Raw genomic sequence first — 15,267 nt, 5'->3', positions numbered from 1 at the left:
TTGCAAGCATTGCAAGTCCAGTAGATGAAATCAATCAGATTAGGAATTGGCAAACTCAATTTGGGAATGGTCAGAAATACTTTGTCTTTGAATGATGCCTTGGATCATGGGATGGGATCCTATGAACTTGCTGCCTGTGATGACGAATGGTTCTGACCTCGACTAAAGGTGATGTGTGTAGTAGTAAAAGGATAGCCCTCGTGGAATCTCTAAGGGGTCTTGATTTTGGCCATGATTTGCACATTCTAGCACTTGAGCCATACATCAATTTCCAACACTTGAGGCATATAGTGGCTTTGCCCACACAATGTTTCCAGCTGCAATCCAAGCATCAAGCAATCTCATATTCTGTATCCAGAGACATCATGAGGGGTAGAGCCTCTTTTTGGTAGATGCATCCGTCCTCTTAGGAAATGGTCACGATAGGACTCGACCTTCGTGGGAACTCTTGGTCCCCCCCAACTCCGTGCCATGTAAAGCTGTAATAGACCTAACCATATGATATGGTTGATCTCATCTTGTGCGATCAGGGTGTGCGATCAGGGAGGACGGGGCATCCAGATTGTACTGAAAGGATGGGAGTCGATCCATTTGGACAGCCTGGATATCAAACTATCTGGAAACACATGCATACGTGATATGAGTCACAAGATCGGAGTAGAGCCTCAAATTTGAGCAATTATGTCCAAAGGAGGCAAAATGCCCAAATGAATGTACCAAATAGTAATGAAATTACATGAATTTTGAGAAATCTCCAAAAAAATTTATATGCCAGAGGCTTCTATTATGCCAAAGGACTGAAAAAGTCAAAAAATCCCTAAAATCTAAAAATTAGGGTTTTTATCAAAAATTAGGGTTTCCAAAAATTTAGGGCTTTTCAAAATTTGTTGCAGGAAAGTGTCCTAGCAACACTCAGGAGCCCTCTAATCATAAAAGTCCCAAGCTGAAATTTCAAAACTCGACTTTTAGGTCAAAAAACACAGTTTTGACTGTCCTCAAATTTCAGCACTGGATTTTCTGTTCCGAGTGTCGTCCAACAGCAATAGAGTGGGCGACTGTAGAGATAAAGGCGGCAGCTGAAAAACGACCTCAACCAAAGCCTAAATCATCAAAAACTGTCGGCAGAGAGGCCACGAACTTGCCAAAAAAGGGGTCTAGAGTAGTTTCCCTGGCTGGAACAGCAGCTTAGAGTGAAGTTTTTGCATTGAAGACCTCCAAGACCAGCAGCTTCAGCATGGCAGCAGCTCCAAGCTTGAATTTGTTGAAGAAGAGCAGCTCATGGAGAGGCTAGGGGTGAGAAGAGGGTTGTCTTCCAAGAGGAAAGATGGAGAGTAGCTTCTCTTTCTTGGCCTCGCTCACCTCAATCCCTTGGAAGAGCAAGAGGGTAAAAGAAGAAGGGAAGAAGAAGAAAGAAAGGGAGGAGGAATGACGGCTCTGATAGAGCACCTAGTGGATAGAGAGAGAGAGAGAGAGAGAGAGAGAGGGGGGGGGGGAAGGCTAGGGGGAGAGAGAATGATTCTCAAAGAGAGACATAATGAAATGGAAATGAAATGACTAGAAAGAAAGAAAGAAAGTTTATTAAAGTCTTCGGAAGACCGATGGATCTATGAGATTGTGAAAAACCTGATACAATGAGCTGTGGAAGTGGAGCTACTAAGCGAGCATCCACACCAATGTAGAATCCAAAATGAAAGTACTCACATGTAGACCAAAGAGCTTGTAGGCTTGATACTTGATTGATTTGACACTAGACAAGTACAGCTCTTATATAGAGCACAAAAACATATGAACAACAATGCATATGGGATACCTCCCAATGTGACACCTTGCATCCATAGACACACTAGACTAGAACTCACTAGAACACACCAAACTGACTTATCTTGACTCCATTTGCTAACATGTACAGTTCAGCTCACAGCCAATTGCTTATTAGAGGAGAATAGGGAGAGAAATTTCAGATTTCTAGATCAGTTCACTAGGGATGCGCTCTTGCCCCCTTCTTGTATTTATTTATGGCTGTAGCAATGAGCTTATTTTTTAGATCCCAAACATACATTATTCGGCTGAGACTTCCGCCGCTGAGACAAGACGAGAGTTCTTGGATAGTGCGCTGGCTGATGATATTGCAGTTTTTTGGGATGCCACTCCACAAAATCTCAATTCTTTCAAGGGAGCCCTGGATTTATTTTGTTACGCGATAGGTGCACACATCATTGGAGTAAACCAAATGGATTTTGCATTAGTGATGAGGACACTCCAGTTTGGGGGGCTGGTTTTGTTTTTACTTGGATTCAGAGGGTTCATATCGCATACTTGGGATTCAAGGTCCATGTGGGCATCTCTCCTTCGCAGCAATTCACACCTTTGTTGGAGAGCATCAGGATATTGTTTTTTTTAAGATCAGCCAAACTTAACCTTGCTTCCACAGCATGTTTATTTGTTAGAGATTGTACCACTCGGCTCAAAAGGCCCATAAGGAGTTTTATTTGGAGTGGACTAGAGACATCATAGCCAGGGTGGCCTAGGAGACCTTCATACTTCTCACATGGGAAGAAGGCATTAATATAATAGATCCATACTTGCAAGCAAAGCCTTATTATGCAAGGTGATGGCTAGAGAACTTTTGCTAGGACAAGAACCTTGGGAAGGAGTTTTACATCTATTGCATATAGTCACGTTCTCCTTCCCCACCGGTGGACCAGGTGGATTTTCACCTTGACTTATCTCAGGGCTTCCTCCTCCCCTTTTTATAGCTGCTATTCGGAAAGCTCCCTTTCCTCTCGAGTACTCTTCGGAGAGCTCCCTTTCCTCTCGAGAAGAGATTGATAGGCAACCTATCATGTGGAATGACAGTATACTTAATGATCATGCCACACCACTTGATACTTCTCACTATATGCGGTAGTCTGAATGGGAGAAAGGTCTCACTTCCTGGAAGATTTTCAAAATCCTTTCCGATGATCGAAGACTCCAATCAGCAAGTCACCTCAAAACAGTACAGAGAGAATTCAGCAAATTGATGCAGCCATACTTTGGATTGGGTCTAATTGGCTTGGTGCCTTTACGAGAACAAGGATCCCCCCTTTAGGTCATAGGAATACGACAATCAAACGGTAATGCCTTGATTTTTGATGTTCTGGCTAGGGGTAGGTTATCCAGGTCTACAGATGAGATGCTTTGCATATTCCATTTCAGCCTGTCAGAGGTGTACGTCATGTGGAGCAATGCGTTTTGGCTTTGGGGTGATACCTAGACCCTAACCCAAATCACATTCCCTTGGTTCATGGAGGGTTTGGCTTTATGGGGGTATCCCCATAAACTATTTACAGTGGGACCCGAGGAGTGGGAATGGATTGATGCAGGGCATTGAGAGAAGAACCCTCACCTTCTTTTGCTGCACGGTCAATAATGCCAAGAAGTTTCAGTTGAGCCTTACAAGCTGGGAAGCCCACCATAGCTCCTCATTGGGAGAACTTTCAGATTACGTTAAACTAGTGGAGATCCATGTCCGGGGCAGATGCTACTTTGTGTTCGCTACCTATTTGCTATGGAGTCTATTCAGCATTGCCTATGGGACTGCAAATAGGCGAGCATCATCTGGAAAGGGATTGATAGCTTATTGAGCACTTTATGCCTTTACTATTCTCAATGACCTAGGGTTCAGTAGCTTGGCTTTCTCTTTTGGGGCCTCAAGTGTTTTATGAGAGACATGACTCTTCTTGGCTTTAAGGGTCCGTTGACATTTGGTTGAGTCATTTCTTTTGAATGACATTCCTTCCTCGTTTTAAAAACTTGCACCTACCTCTGTGGATACCTCATGGGAGATGCTGGGAAGCATATCAGCGTGGCATATTTGGACATCCAGATGCACAAAGGCCTTGGATGGTTCCCAAGTCCTCCTGCACACACATTGGCCGGTATTTGAACAGATATTGTACACACCTTGGTGACCATTTGGGGGAGCATGCAGGGTTCTTCCCAAGAAGCCTCTACAAGGAGGACTGTTTTTCTCAAGGAGTGGAGTGGCTCTCAATTCTTTTCAAAGTCTCCGCCAGGGTTGAGGTGGCATTTTCAGCCTCAACCTTGGATTTTTCTGCTCTCTTACACAAGCTTGATTTTTCCCTACTCATATATTGTTCTTTTCATACTTTGCATCATGTATTTCTCTTCTCTTGGAGTTTCTTTCATCCTTAATAGAAGTCTTTTCTTTGAAAAAAAAATGTCCGTATGAGCTTGTCCTCCAAGAATTCAAGCATGTATGAATTCACTTTCATGTTCTTTAGAGGGGAGAACTCATAGGGATATCCTAGTTGTGTTCAATGATATATAGTGCATGCCTCTAGAAGGTGGATGAATTCTTTCTTGAGATGCCACATCAGAGACCTCAACATTCTTAAAGCAACATAAACAATCCATTTGAGCCAAGAAACAGCTGCAAGTGCTAGCAATTTGTGTTTCACAAAAGACAAGAAATGTAATCTACGTGCATGTAAGACGAGTACCTTTATTGCATCTTTGACATGAATAGAGTATCATTAGGAAATTCGACAATCAAAGAGAAAAAAATCACATGTTTCCTTCTACTTTCCATTGTGTAAAGCATCACATTTCATAAAAGATGCTAGTAAACATTTTGATGAAATTGACTTAGAGAGGGGAATCAGGACTACCTCAAGAAGATTGGTCACATCTTTGAAGAGCTCAGCATTCCTGTTTTGTGCTTGAACAATTCTAGGAAGGACTCCAGAGATATTCTCGACTTTCAAAATATCCTGGCTGTTTGCAAAGGCTTTAACTTCAACCCATTTCCTATAATAATCTCCTGCTTTTCTACGCTTTGCATAGTGAGTCTTTGTAATCTTCCTCATGCCTCTTCCAAGAGACCTTCCAAATTTATGCTGCAAATGAACAGTCTCAATAAGATGCATAGACAAGATCAAGCAACAAAACTCTTTTTCAGACATGGGGTAAAATGCTCTGTTTAATTGGTGCAGAATGTGACTTCCGATGGAATAACAGAAATTTCATAAAAATTACACCATCATTTATTTTGTTTCTTTAGTGACCTTTACCAAAGATGTGCAAATCTTGTAAACTAAGATTCACCATCATGTGAAAGAGAATTTGATGGATACTTTTGAGCTTTTGTTTGTCATGTATTAATGGGAAGAAATATCACCCAGGCACAATCACAGGCTGCAGGAAATGATTCAAACCTTCTGGGTCCCTCACCAATTCAGCATTAATTGTCCATGTTCCTATTCTCAGAAAGATCTCTTGCACGTCATCTTGAGACAGTACATCATGAAATATTGCATCTAGCACCACACTCTAATCTATCTGATTCGCCTATTGCAGTGAGGTCATTGGCAGGGTGTTCATATCACTTATTTGGTTACAGAACAAATGCTGTGGGGTTTGTGTACAAGAGACCACACCAAGATATTCCCCTTGGACGTATATCCCTCCTCCCTGGCCCTTTTTAATATTATTCATAATACGGATCCACTCTATTTTTGCTTTTTGAACATATGTATATGATCCTTTAAACTTTTTGAATTTGACCATCTGCCCCTATTTTATGTTTCTTGTCAAGTTTAAGATACATTTGTTCTAGTATTTTTCTTTTTTATTCGACCAATGTAAGATGATTGATGTATAATATGCGTCTAAGGCAACTATAGATCATTGTTGAAAAATCATTACCTTTTTTCATAAAATATCAAAAACTTCTACATTATGCTTGGAAAAAGACAAGGGTGGCTATCCAAAAGGTGGTGTACTCAAATCTCCTAGCACCCAAAGACAATCACAAGTGTCCAAAAAGTCTCTCGAGTCTCCACCCAGCCAACACACCCTGCATACCACACTTCTGCATAACTCTTCCAAGCTCGGGTTGTGTGCCTCAAAACTGAGACTTTCCTTCATATTCTTTTGAAGCATGGATTGGGATGTCCCCTCGAAGGCTACTTTCTATTCCTAGTTAATTGCTAGGTACAATCCCCACCCTCCTCCCCCCCCCCTCCCCCCGACATGCTTTTATTTACTTAGTCCCTTTGGGTCTGAATCAAACTTATTAATCCTATTCTTGCTCCTAGGCACTTAGACCTAGATGCATGGCTAGCTAATCAACCCACATACATGGAGATCCCTAGGGCCTTCTGGTCCTCTCAAACCCTATCATCAAAGACCTTGACAAGAAAAATCCTTCATTGAAAAATCTTAACACAACATAATAACCAACTATTTGAATTTATATATGTTACGAAGGGTCTCTTTGTCACCAGCCCATCCGAGGTCTTGCTTGTTAGGAAATGGAGTCAATTTGAGTGAGTTTTAGTGTGTTCTAGAGTAGTACTATACTACTTTATATCCTAGAGTGCCACATGTCACTATGGGACTTATCCCATATACATTTGACACTTAGAGTGTGAGTGAGTTTTAGTGTGTTCTAGAGTAGTACTATACTACTTTATATCCTAGAGTGCCACGTGTCACTATGGGACTTATCCCATATACGTTTGACACTTAGAGTGTGTGCGCCTATCCTATAAAGGCATTGTACTTTCATTGTTATGATCATCAAGCCTCATGCCTTCCTTAATCATGTAAGTACTTTGCTTGGTTGTATATTTCTTTCTTGCATTATTTCATTTCCATTATGCTTTCCTAGTCTTGCTTTTCCTTTCCATTCCATGTCTTGCATCTTCATTTGGTATCAAAGCTAGACTATCTTCCAAGAGGTTGAGGTAAGAGATTGAGAACATTGAAGCCTCTCTCCCTCATTCCCCTTGGAGGAATGGCTTCTCCAATTCCATCTTGAGCTCTACTCTCTCCATCCTGAGCCTCACCAACAATGGCAACTAAACTCAAGGCTCGTGGCAACTCCAATGGTGTGAGGCAGCTCAACTCCAATGATTCATGGCAGTCCCATGCTCTGCTCCTAGGTGCCATTCTCTTGGCCTAGTGCCCAGCTTGCAGCAAGCAGCAAGCCTGCCATTCTGCCTGCTTCTCTGTCCGTACCAGCCGCACAACAGTACGGACTGTTGCGCCGTACAGTCTGTCCGTACTCTCTGCCCGTATAGCCTGCCCGCTCGTCTTCTCTACTCGCTACTGTTCTGCCCGCCATTTCTTCCTCTCCTACATCTCCATTGTGCCCGCCATTTTCTTCCTTTGCCCGCCATTTCTCCCATTTCTCCCTCAGCTCGTTTGTGCCCTTCATTCTATCCATCACTCTTCTCTCTCCTGGCTGCCAGCTTTATGGGTTCGCTTTCCACCAACTCTCTCCTTGTGGACAAATTCAAGGGAGACGGATTTCCCACATGGCAAACAAAAGTACAACTCCTTCTTATGAAGGAGAATGTTTGGGATGCCATCGAAGATGATGAAGCACTTGAGGCATCAACGGAGCCTCAAACACGAAAGATTTGGAAGCAACACAATTCGAGGGCAATCGCAATCATCGGGCTTTGCCTAGATGATTCATTGATTCATCACATCGACTTCAAGTCCAAGGCAAAGGAGATTTGGGCATGCCTCGAGAATATATTTGGTAACAAGATCACCAACTCCAAGGTATTTCTGAAAATGCAATTTTATAAGCTGAAAATGGAAGAGTCTAATACCTTGAGTGCGCATATAGCAAAAATTCAATTTTTAGTTCAACAACTCTCCAATTTGAAGTGTTGCCCGGATGACGAGAACAAAACGGCTGTCCTGATGACAAGTATGGAAGGGATTTCTCGATTTGAGAATGCCCTTGAAGTACTTCGCATTTCATCGACTACATTCGAAGATATGGTGTCTCTTTTGCTTGAAAAGGATCGCCGCAACAAAGAATCTCCATCCTATTCACCGGATACTACACAGGCACTTGCCTCCACCAGCAAATGGAGACCTAGGCCATCAACTCCACCAGCGCGAGGAAAGACATTCAAGCCATTCAAGTGCACTTACTGCAACAAGTTGGGTGGCATCTGCCACTAGTGATGATGCAGACGAAGATGACCCGCTGACACAGGATCATGCTCTTACAGTCTAGCTCCCGCATCTAGAGGATGATGGAGATCATGATTTTGCTTTCTAAAGCATAATATATGTGGATCCTTTGCCTTAGATAGTCCTCCTAAAATGATGTATTTCTTTTATATTTTTGGTGTGTGGCTCCATGTTCCTCATTAGTCTTTGGAGCCAAGTGGGGATGTACTGTGGAGCCATGTGTTTTTTGCTTTGATAGGTCTATTTGTTGGTGCATTGGTCTCCTAGACCTCTGAGTTGATCATGCATCCATGCATGATGAGCCTCTGAGCCATGCTAGATGAGATTTCTATGTTATGCTCACTAGCCTCTGAGCCATGCTCACTTGCCTCTGAGATCGTGTGGGAGCCATGTCTAGTTCTAGACCAGCATGCACAGTTTTGATGACCATCATTGTCATGTTTTGTTCTTGGTTCCATTCCAGTAGTCCCTCACCTTTCCTCCATGGGGGGGTGTTAGGAAATGGAGTCAATTTGAGTGACTTTTAGTGTGTTCTATAGTAGTACTATACTACTTTATATCCTAGAGTACCACGTGTCACTATGGGACTTATCCCATATACATTTGACACTTAGAGTGTGTGTGCCTATCCTATAAAGGCATTGTACTTTCATTGTTATGTTCATAAAGCCTCATGCCTTCCTTGATCATGTAAGTACTTTGCTTGGTTGTATATTTCTTTCTCGCATTCTTTCATTTCCATATGCTTTCCTAGTCTTGCTTTTCCTTTCCATTCCATGTCTTGCATCTTCACTGCTACATCCCAACTGGAATGTAAAATTCCTTCCCCCTTCAAGTATCAGCATACTCGATGACAGAATCTAGAACGCTCTCTGTATCTAGTAAACAGATTCCAATGTAGCCTCACATAGAGGAAAACTGTGCCAAGCAATCAGCACCGTAGGTATCTTCTCGTTTCAAACAATCATCTCTCCCCGGTCTAGGACGCGTTGACCCATCAAAGGCTTGGGAGTACTTGCTGATGGAGAGCGTGAGAGGGAGCTGTCACGCTTCGCATAGGAGCAGACACGCTTCACCCAAGAGCAAGCACGTCTCATACAAGAGCAGTCTCAGGCTATCCGAGACCAGGCTGATCTTATTCAGGGGCTCAGACAGGAGATCGCACAGCTCCGACAGGAGGTCACTGCTATACTACAATCCCAAGGAGCACCCCAGTTGTGGAGGCAGATTGCGAGCATGCAATCTACCATCGAGGAGACATCCAGATGGGTTGACGTAGCCAAACGGAAACCTACAAGGGTAACCATTTCGGCTCACACATGGACAGACTACCTCCTTTCCAGTAGAGCATGGATGCTCCTTTCTCTCCCCTCCTATCACACGAGGTCAACCACGTTATCCGTGAGGATCTACTACAACTACACACATTCTGGACTTGGTTGGGCCCGAGTGATCTTCCGGTCAAGCTGGGCTTCTACAGAGATCACTTCTTACATATCACAACGGAGGGTTTCATTGATCCACCAAGATACACGTAGATTCACCTACCCCACTCGCTGAGGATCTCTCTTAGGCAGTTCCGGGTCTCTTCTCATAGACTTCGTATCGAGAGCGGCAAAGCAGGGCGGTTACCCAGGGAGTGGCGCATATGCACACTGTGTGACATGCAGGAGGTTGAGACAAAGGAGCATTTCATATTCAAATGTCTTGTTTACTATGAGATCCGAGGGCGTTTCTACTACCTCTTCAGAGATAGTTATGGGGTTTTGGCCCGTTTCCTCTCCTACCCAGACCAGCGATGTTTGGCTGGTTTCATTCATGAGGCGCTCAGACACCCCGATAGAATACTCCGAGCACGAAGACAGGAGCAGACTTCTCCCTCGACTGATACCTCACAGAGCTCTATCCCGGAGTTCTTTCAGCCAGATCACATAGACCCCCACGAGGTGAGACCTCGACATGACCGTGACCCGGAGCCTGTGACCCGACAACTCAAACAGAGGGTTGATTCACAGATCATACTTGGGGACATCCCCTCCTTGTTCAGGGTCGACCGACGAGGGTCATAGTGGCCATGGTTAGACGCAGAGCTACGACCAGGAGACGTACCAGGACTGCACCCTTGGGGGGGCGACACCCCTCTATTGCTGACCTCATGCCTCCACTTCCACAGCCTCATCCATCCTGATGTCCTGCTACTGATGATGACGATGATGATGGTTATGATGATGTCGACGATGATGCTAAGATTGATTGATATATACAATCGAGATATGACTATGTTGTACTTAGGATTTAGTACTGCCATTTTGCATTTTTTGCATTCTGCATTGGTGTGGATGCTCGTTTAGTAGCTCCACTACCACAGCTCATTGTATCAGGTTTTTCACAGTCTGATAGACCCATCAGTCTTCCAAAGACTTTAATAAACTTTCTTTCCTTCTTTCTTTCTTTCTTTCTTTCTTTCTAGTTCCTATAACATAACAATTCCATCAATTTGTATTTTATTTTTTTCCAAAGAAAAGAAACTTCTATTAAATCTTGAAATCATCCTACAAACAGCTTCTGAAAGGAGCTGCAGATGGTAAGTACAAAAAAGAAAAAGGTTGCCAGCTAAATCTAGCTTGTTTCCGGATCTCCCAGCTGAGAGATTCTGAAATAGGAGCCAGCAACCATGGTGGTGGTCCATACATCCAACGAATATCCCTCACGGAAAGGGTGTAAAAGATTCTTGTAGGCCAGGCCTTGCAGAAACGCTCCTGCCTTTCGACAGTGGCACAATTCCATCAATTAATGAATCAATTGGTTGCAAAAATGGTTTAACAAAGATGCATGAAACACTAGATGCACCTTGCAACCCTGTGGTAATTCTAACCAATAGGCAACCTTGCCCACAGCCCACAATATCGGGGTGATAGCTTAATGCATTGTCTTGTAGCTAAGGACTTGACATGCGAAGAGACCTTGAGAAAAAATTTCTCTCCTTTGAATTCTCTAAAATTTTCCTATTCTCATCCGCATAAGTCTTAGCCCTATCCATATCTTGGCGGATGCTTGACTTGGCAAGTTTCAACATACTCCACATCTGACTGAAGCGAAAGCGAGTGGAGGAGAGCAAGACCAAGACCACAAGAGTGGTGGGTGTGAATCGAGAAGCGAGGGCACACCACAACCCTCAAGAATATATTAGGATAGACACTTGGGTGGAACCGGTTCGGAGTGAATCGTGTTCACACTGTAACCTGTAACAAAAAAGTGTACATGAGGTGGCACAGGGCCTTAACCCCAACAACCTCCCACCTGAAGGCAATGTGCCTCAAAAAATCAGAAATTACAGCAAGTACATATAGAATGTACAAGGCCAAAACATGAGATATGGCCTATCCAACACCCATCAGTGCCCTGCGATGTGCAAACCACTCTGCTGGCAAGTTCTTGGTGAAAAGATCCGCAGAGTTATCATCAGTATGGATTTTGACAAGTTCTAACAACTTGTCATGCAATACCTCACAAATAAAGTGGTACTTAACATCAATGTGCTTGGTCTTCTGATGAAAGACCAGATTCTTTGCCAACATAATAGCACTCTGGCTATCACAATGCAAAGAAGGAATATCCCCTGAAAAACCCAAGTCTCCCACCAGACGTGAAAGCCATATGGCCTCCTTGCAAGCCTCAGTGGCTGCAATATACTCTGCCTCCGTGGTAGACAATGCTGTGCATCTCTGTAACCTGGATATCCATGAAATAGCACCACCTGTGAAAGTAAACACGTAGCCCGTGGTGGACTTACGGTTGTCTGCATGCCCTGCATAATCTGAATCTGTGTATCCATGCACTTCTGCATCTTGCTTGCCAAAACATATGCACACATCTTGAGACCCCTTAAGGTATCTCAATATACCCTTAATTGCCTCCCAATGCCTCTTACCGGGGTTAGCCATATATCTACTGACCACTCCCACTGCAAAAGCAATATCTGGTCTAGTAGCATACATCAGACTACCACATGCAGAAGCATAAGGAACCTTGGCCATCTGAGCCCTTTCATCATTTGACTGAGGGCTGTCCTTTTGGCTGAGTTTCAAATATGGTGGCAAGGGTGTACTCAAAGCCTTCCCCTTATTCATATTGAACCTCTCCAGGACTTTGCCAATGTACTCTTTTTTAGAAAGATAGAGTAAACCCTTTGACCTGTTCCTCACAATCCGCATACCAAGAATGTGATTTGCATCACCAAGATCCTTCATGTCGAAGGTTTTGTGCAGTTTTGCCTTCAAACATTCATATCAATAGATGACTTCCCAGCAATAAGCATATCATCCACATAAAGAATTAGTATAAGAAGACTACCATCTCTTGCCTTCTTAGTGTAGAGACAATGATCATGATCACACCGTCTGAATCCTTGTGCTTTCATGAAAGCATCAAACTTGTGATACCACTCTCTGGGTGCCTGCTTGAGCCCATAAAGACTCTTCTGCAATTTGCATACAAGCCCTTCTTTTCCCTTGACTTGATATCCCTCTGGTTGCTGCATATAAATATCCTCGTGAAGGTCTCCATGAAGGCCATCTTCACGTCCATTTGGACAAGATCCATGTCCTGACAAGCAACCAAAGCTAAAACAGTCCTCAATGTAGTCATCTTGACTACAGGAGAAAAGATTTCATAAAAATCAACTCCCTTTTCCTGCTTGAACCCTTTAGCAACTAATCTTGCTTTGTACTTGGGCTTAGCATCCCCTGGAGTGATCTTCAACCTATAAACCCACTTGCATGGTAGGACTTTCTGGCCTGCAGGCAACTGCACTAGATTCCATGTCTGCTTCTTCTCAAGAGATTGCATCTCTGAAACCATGGCTTTCTGCCAATTCTTTGCGTCCTCCCTCTTCATGGCTTCTTTAAAGCACGAGGGTTCACCACAATCTGTCACCATGATGTAATCATCAAGTGCATTCACCCCTGGAACAAACCTGTCAGGCATCCGGGACACCCTGGTGCTCCGCCTAACCCAACCATCTTGATTAGGTGGCTGATTTGCTTGCTGTTCCTGCATATTTTGGGGCTGTACAGCCTGCTCTGGAAGCACATCTTGCTGAATCTCAGGCTGCATTTGTGGCTCTTCCTGTGGAGGATAATATGGAGCATTAAAAGCCGGAGGTGGCTGCTGATTTTGACCATTTTGGACAGCATTTTGATTGGCATTTTGTGGTTAACCTGGAGGTCCTTCCTCCTCAAAAATGACTCTTCTCACTCCAATGGTATTGATAGGCTGTTTTTGCATCCTATCTTCTCGAAAAATCACATCATTGCTCCTCACAATCTTGTGAGATTCAGGGTCCCACAACCTATAACCCATCTCTCCATTGTCACCATACCCAAGAAAGATACACTTGCGTGACTTTGGGTCTAATTTGCTGCGTATTTCCCTTCTGACATGCATAAAGGCCTGGCAGCCAAACACCCTAAGATGTTTGTAAGAGGGTGGCTTTCTTGACCACACCTCCTCAGGTACCTTCAAATCCAAGGCACTGTTGGGTGACCTATTGATGAGATGTACTGCTGTCTTAACAGCTTCTGCCCAAAAACCATGGGTCAATCCTGCTTGTGAGAGCATGCTAAGAGTCCTCTCTTGAATGGTCCTATTTGCCCTTTCACCCACGCCATTTTGTGGAGGATTGTAGGGAGCGGGCAACTCCCTCTTTATCCCCTTCTCATCACAATATGTAGTAAATTCCCTTGAGAGATATTCCCCTCCATTATCAGACCTGAGGCATTTAAGCTTCTTTCCTGTCTGATTCTCAACAAGTGCCAACCAAGTCTTGAAGACTTTGAACACATCACTCTTATGCTTAATGGGATAGACCCATATCTTCCTGGATGCATCATCAATAAAAGTGACAAAATACTTGGCACCGCCCAAAGAAAGGTTGGGCATTTCACATACATCTGTATGTACCAAAGTTAGGACTTCTTGCTTAACATTTCCAGCCTTTTTATGGGCTGATTGCTTATGTTTGCCATAAATACAATGATCACATGCTGAAAAATCAGAAAAATTAAGTCTCGGCAAGTAACCCAAAGAAGACAATACTTTCATTCCTTTCTGGCTTATATGGCCCAACCGGCTATGCCACAATGAAGTGTGTGGCTGCTCAGTCACATGGATTACATTAGCATCAACACCCTCAACATACAATGGATACAAGGTGCCTAATTTGCAGCCCTTGGCCACAACCATATTTCCCTTAAGCACCTTCCACATAGAATGACCAAATTGAGTAAGATACCCTGCATCATCAAGCTGCCCAGTGGATATCAAGCTCTTCCTAAGCTGTGGCACATGTCTCACATTGTGCAATACAAATTCAGAACCATTTGGGAATTCAACGTCACAGGCATAATCATTCCCAAGTTTCACGCATCCTTTCTTCCCTGCATCATACGAAGCAAACCACTGCTCATGAGGAGTAACATGATAGGATGCACCTGAGTCTAATAGCCAATCTTGTGCATACGAGCCATCATTGGCCACAAGAAAAGAACTATCACCACAGGAGGCAACAAGTATGACATCGTCATTATCTTCATCACTGCTAATCACTGCATTGAGCTCCTCAAGTTTAGCCTTGCCCTTGGTGTCTTTGGCATCTCTTTTCGCATCTTTGTCCTCTTCTTTTCTTTCCTTATCCTTGCCTTTGTTTTTCAGCTGAAAACAGTCCCTTTTAATATGCCCTTTCTTATGGCAGTAGTGGCATTCAAGATCCTTCCTAGGACGGGACTGACTGCAAGATTTCCCTTTATTTTGGTTTTCCCCTCTATTTTGCTGCCTACCTCTGCCCACAGCCAATGCACTTGCATTCTTATTTTCACTGCTATTCTTACGCCTCACCTCTTCTTGCAGAAGAGCGCTTTCCACATCTTGGTATGAATGAATGATCAAGTGACACAAATATCCTAGATTGTTTAGCAGGTGTTTGGGCAAACTCTCCCACCTCAAATAGGCATATGAACACTATCACAAGGCTAAACTCAGAACTGAACTGAGTTTTCACACTCTCCAGGGGTGTACAAATGCGCTGTCCACAACAAGAAGCATTTACCCAAAACTGACCTGATTGCAAAATCTCCTCTTTTGTCAATGCATTTGACACATAGACATGTGAATCCCCTTCCAAAACTGTCTACAACAGCCAATGACACCAATTTGAGCAAAAGCCCCTTGTTTTGGCGTCTATTGAAGAGAAAGTTCGTCGAATAGGCA

The 15,267-nt window shown here is 43.5% G+C and overlaps 1 protein-coding gene across 1 annotated transcript in view; it reads right to left on the bottom strand.

Moving 5' to 3' along the window:
• Positions 1–15,267, bottom strand: part of LOC147898924 (outer dynein arm protein 1-like) — a 69,481-nt gene that overhangs the window by 24,587 nt on the left and 29,627 nt on the right. Inside the window, exon 6 of the mRNA XM_087378295.1 lies at positions 4,674–4,901. Coding sequence (XP_087234421.1) covers positions 4,674–4,901 — 228 coding nt within the window. The remainder of the gene's footprint in view (positions 1–4,673; positions 4,902–15,267) is intronic.

The sequence above is a fragment of the Dipteris shenzhenensis genome, chromosome 8 (genome assembly GCF_047967505.1).
Source record: "Dipteris shenzhenensis isolate YYH24624 ecotype China chromosome 8, Dip_SZ_1.0, whole genome shotgun sequence".
In the NCBI taxonomy this organism is placed as follows: domain Eukaryota; kingdom Viridiplantae; phylum Streptophyta; class Polypodiopsida; order Gleicheniales; family Dipteridaceae; genus Dipteris; species Dipteris shenzhenensis.
Note: the sequence above shows the minus strand (reverse complement) of the source record. Positions and strands in the feature narration are given on the sequence as shown.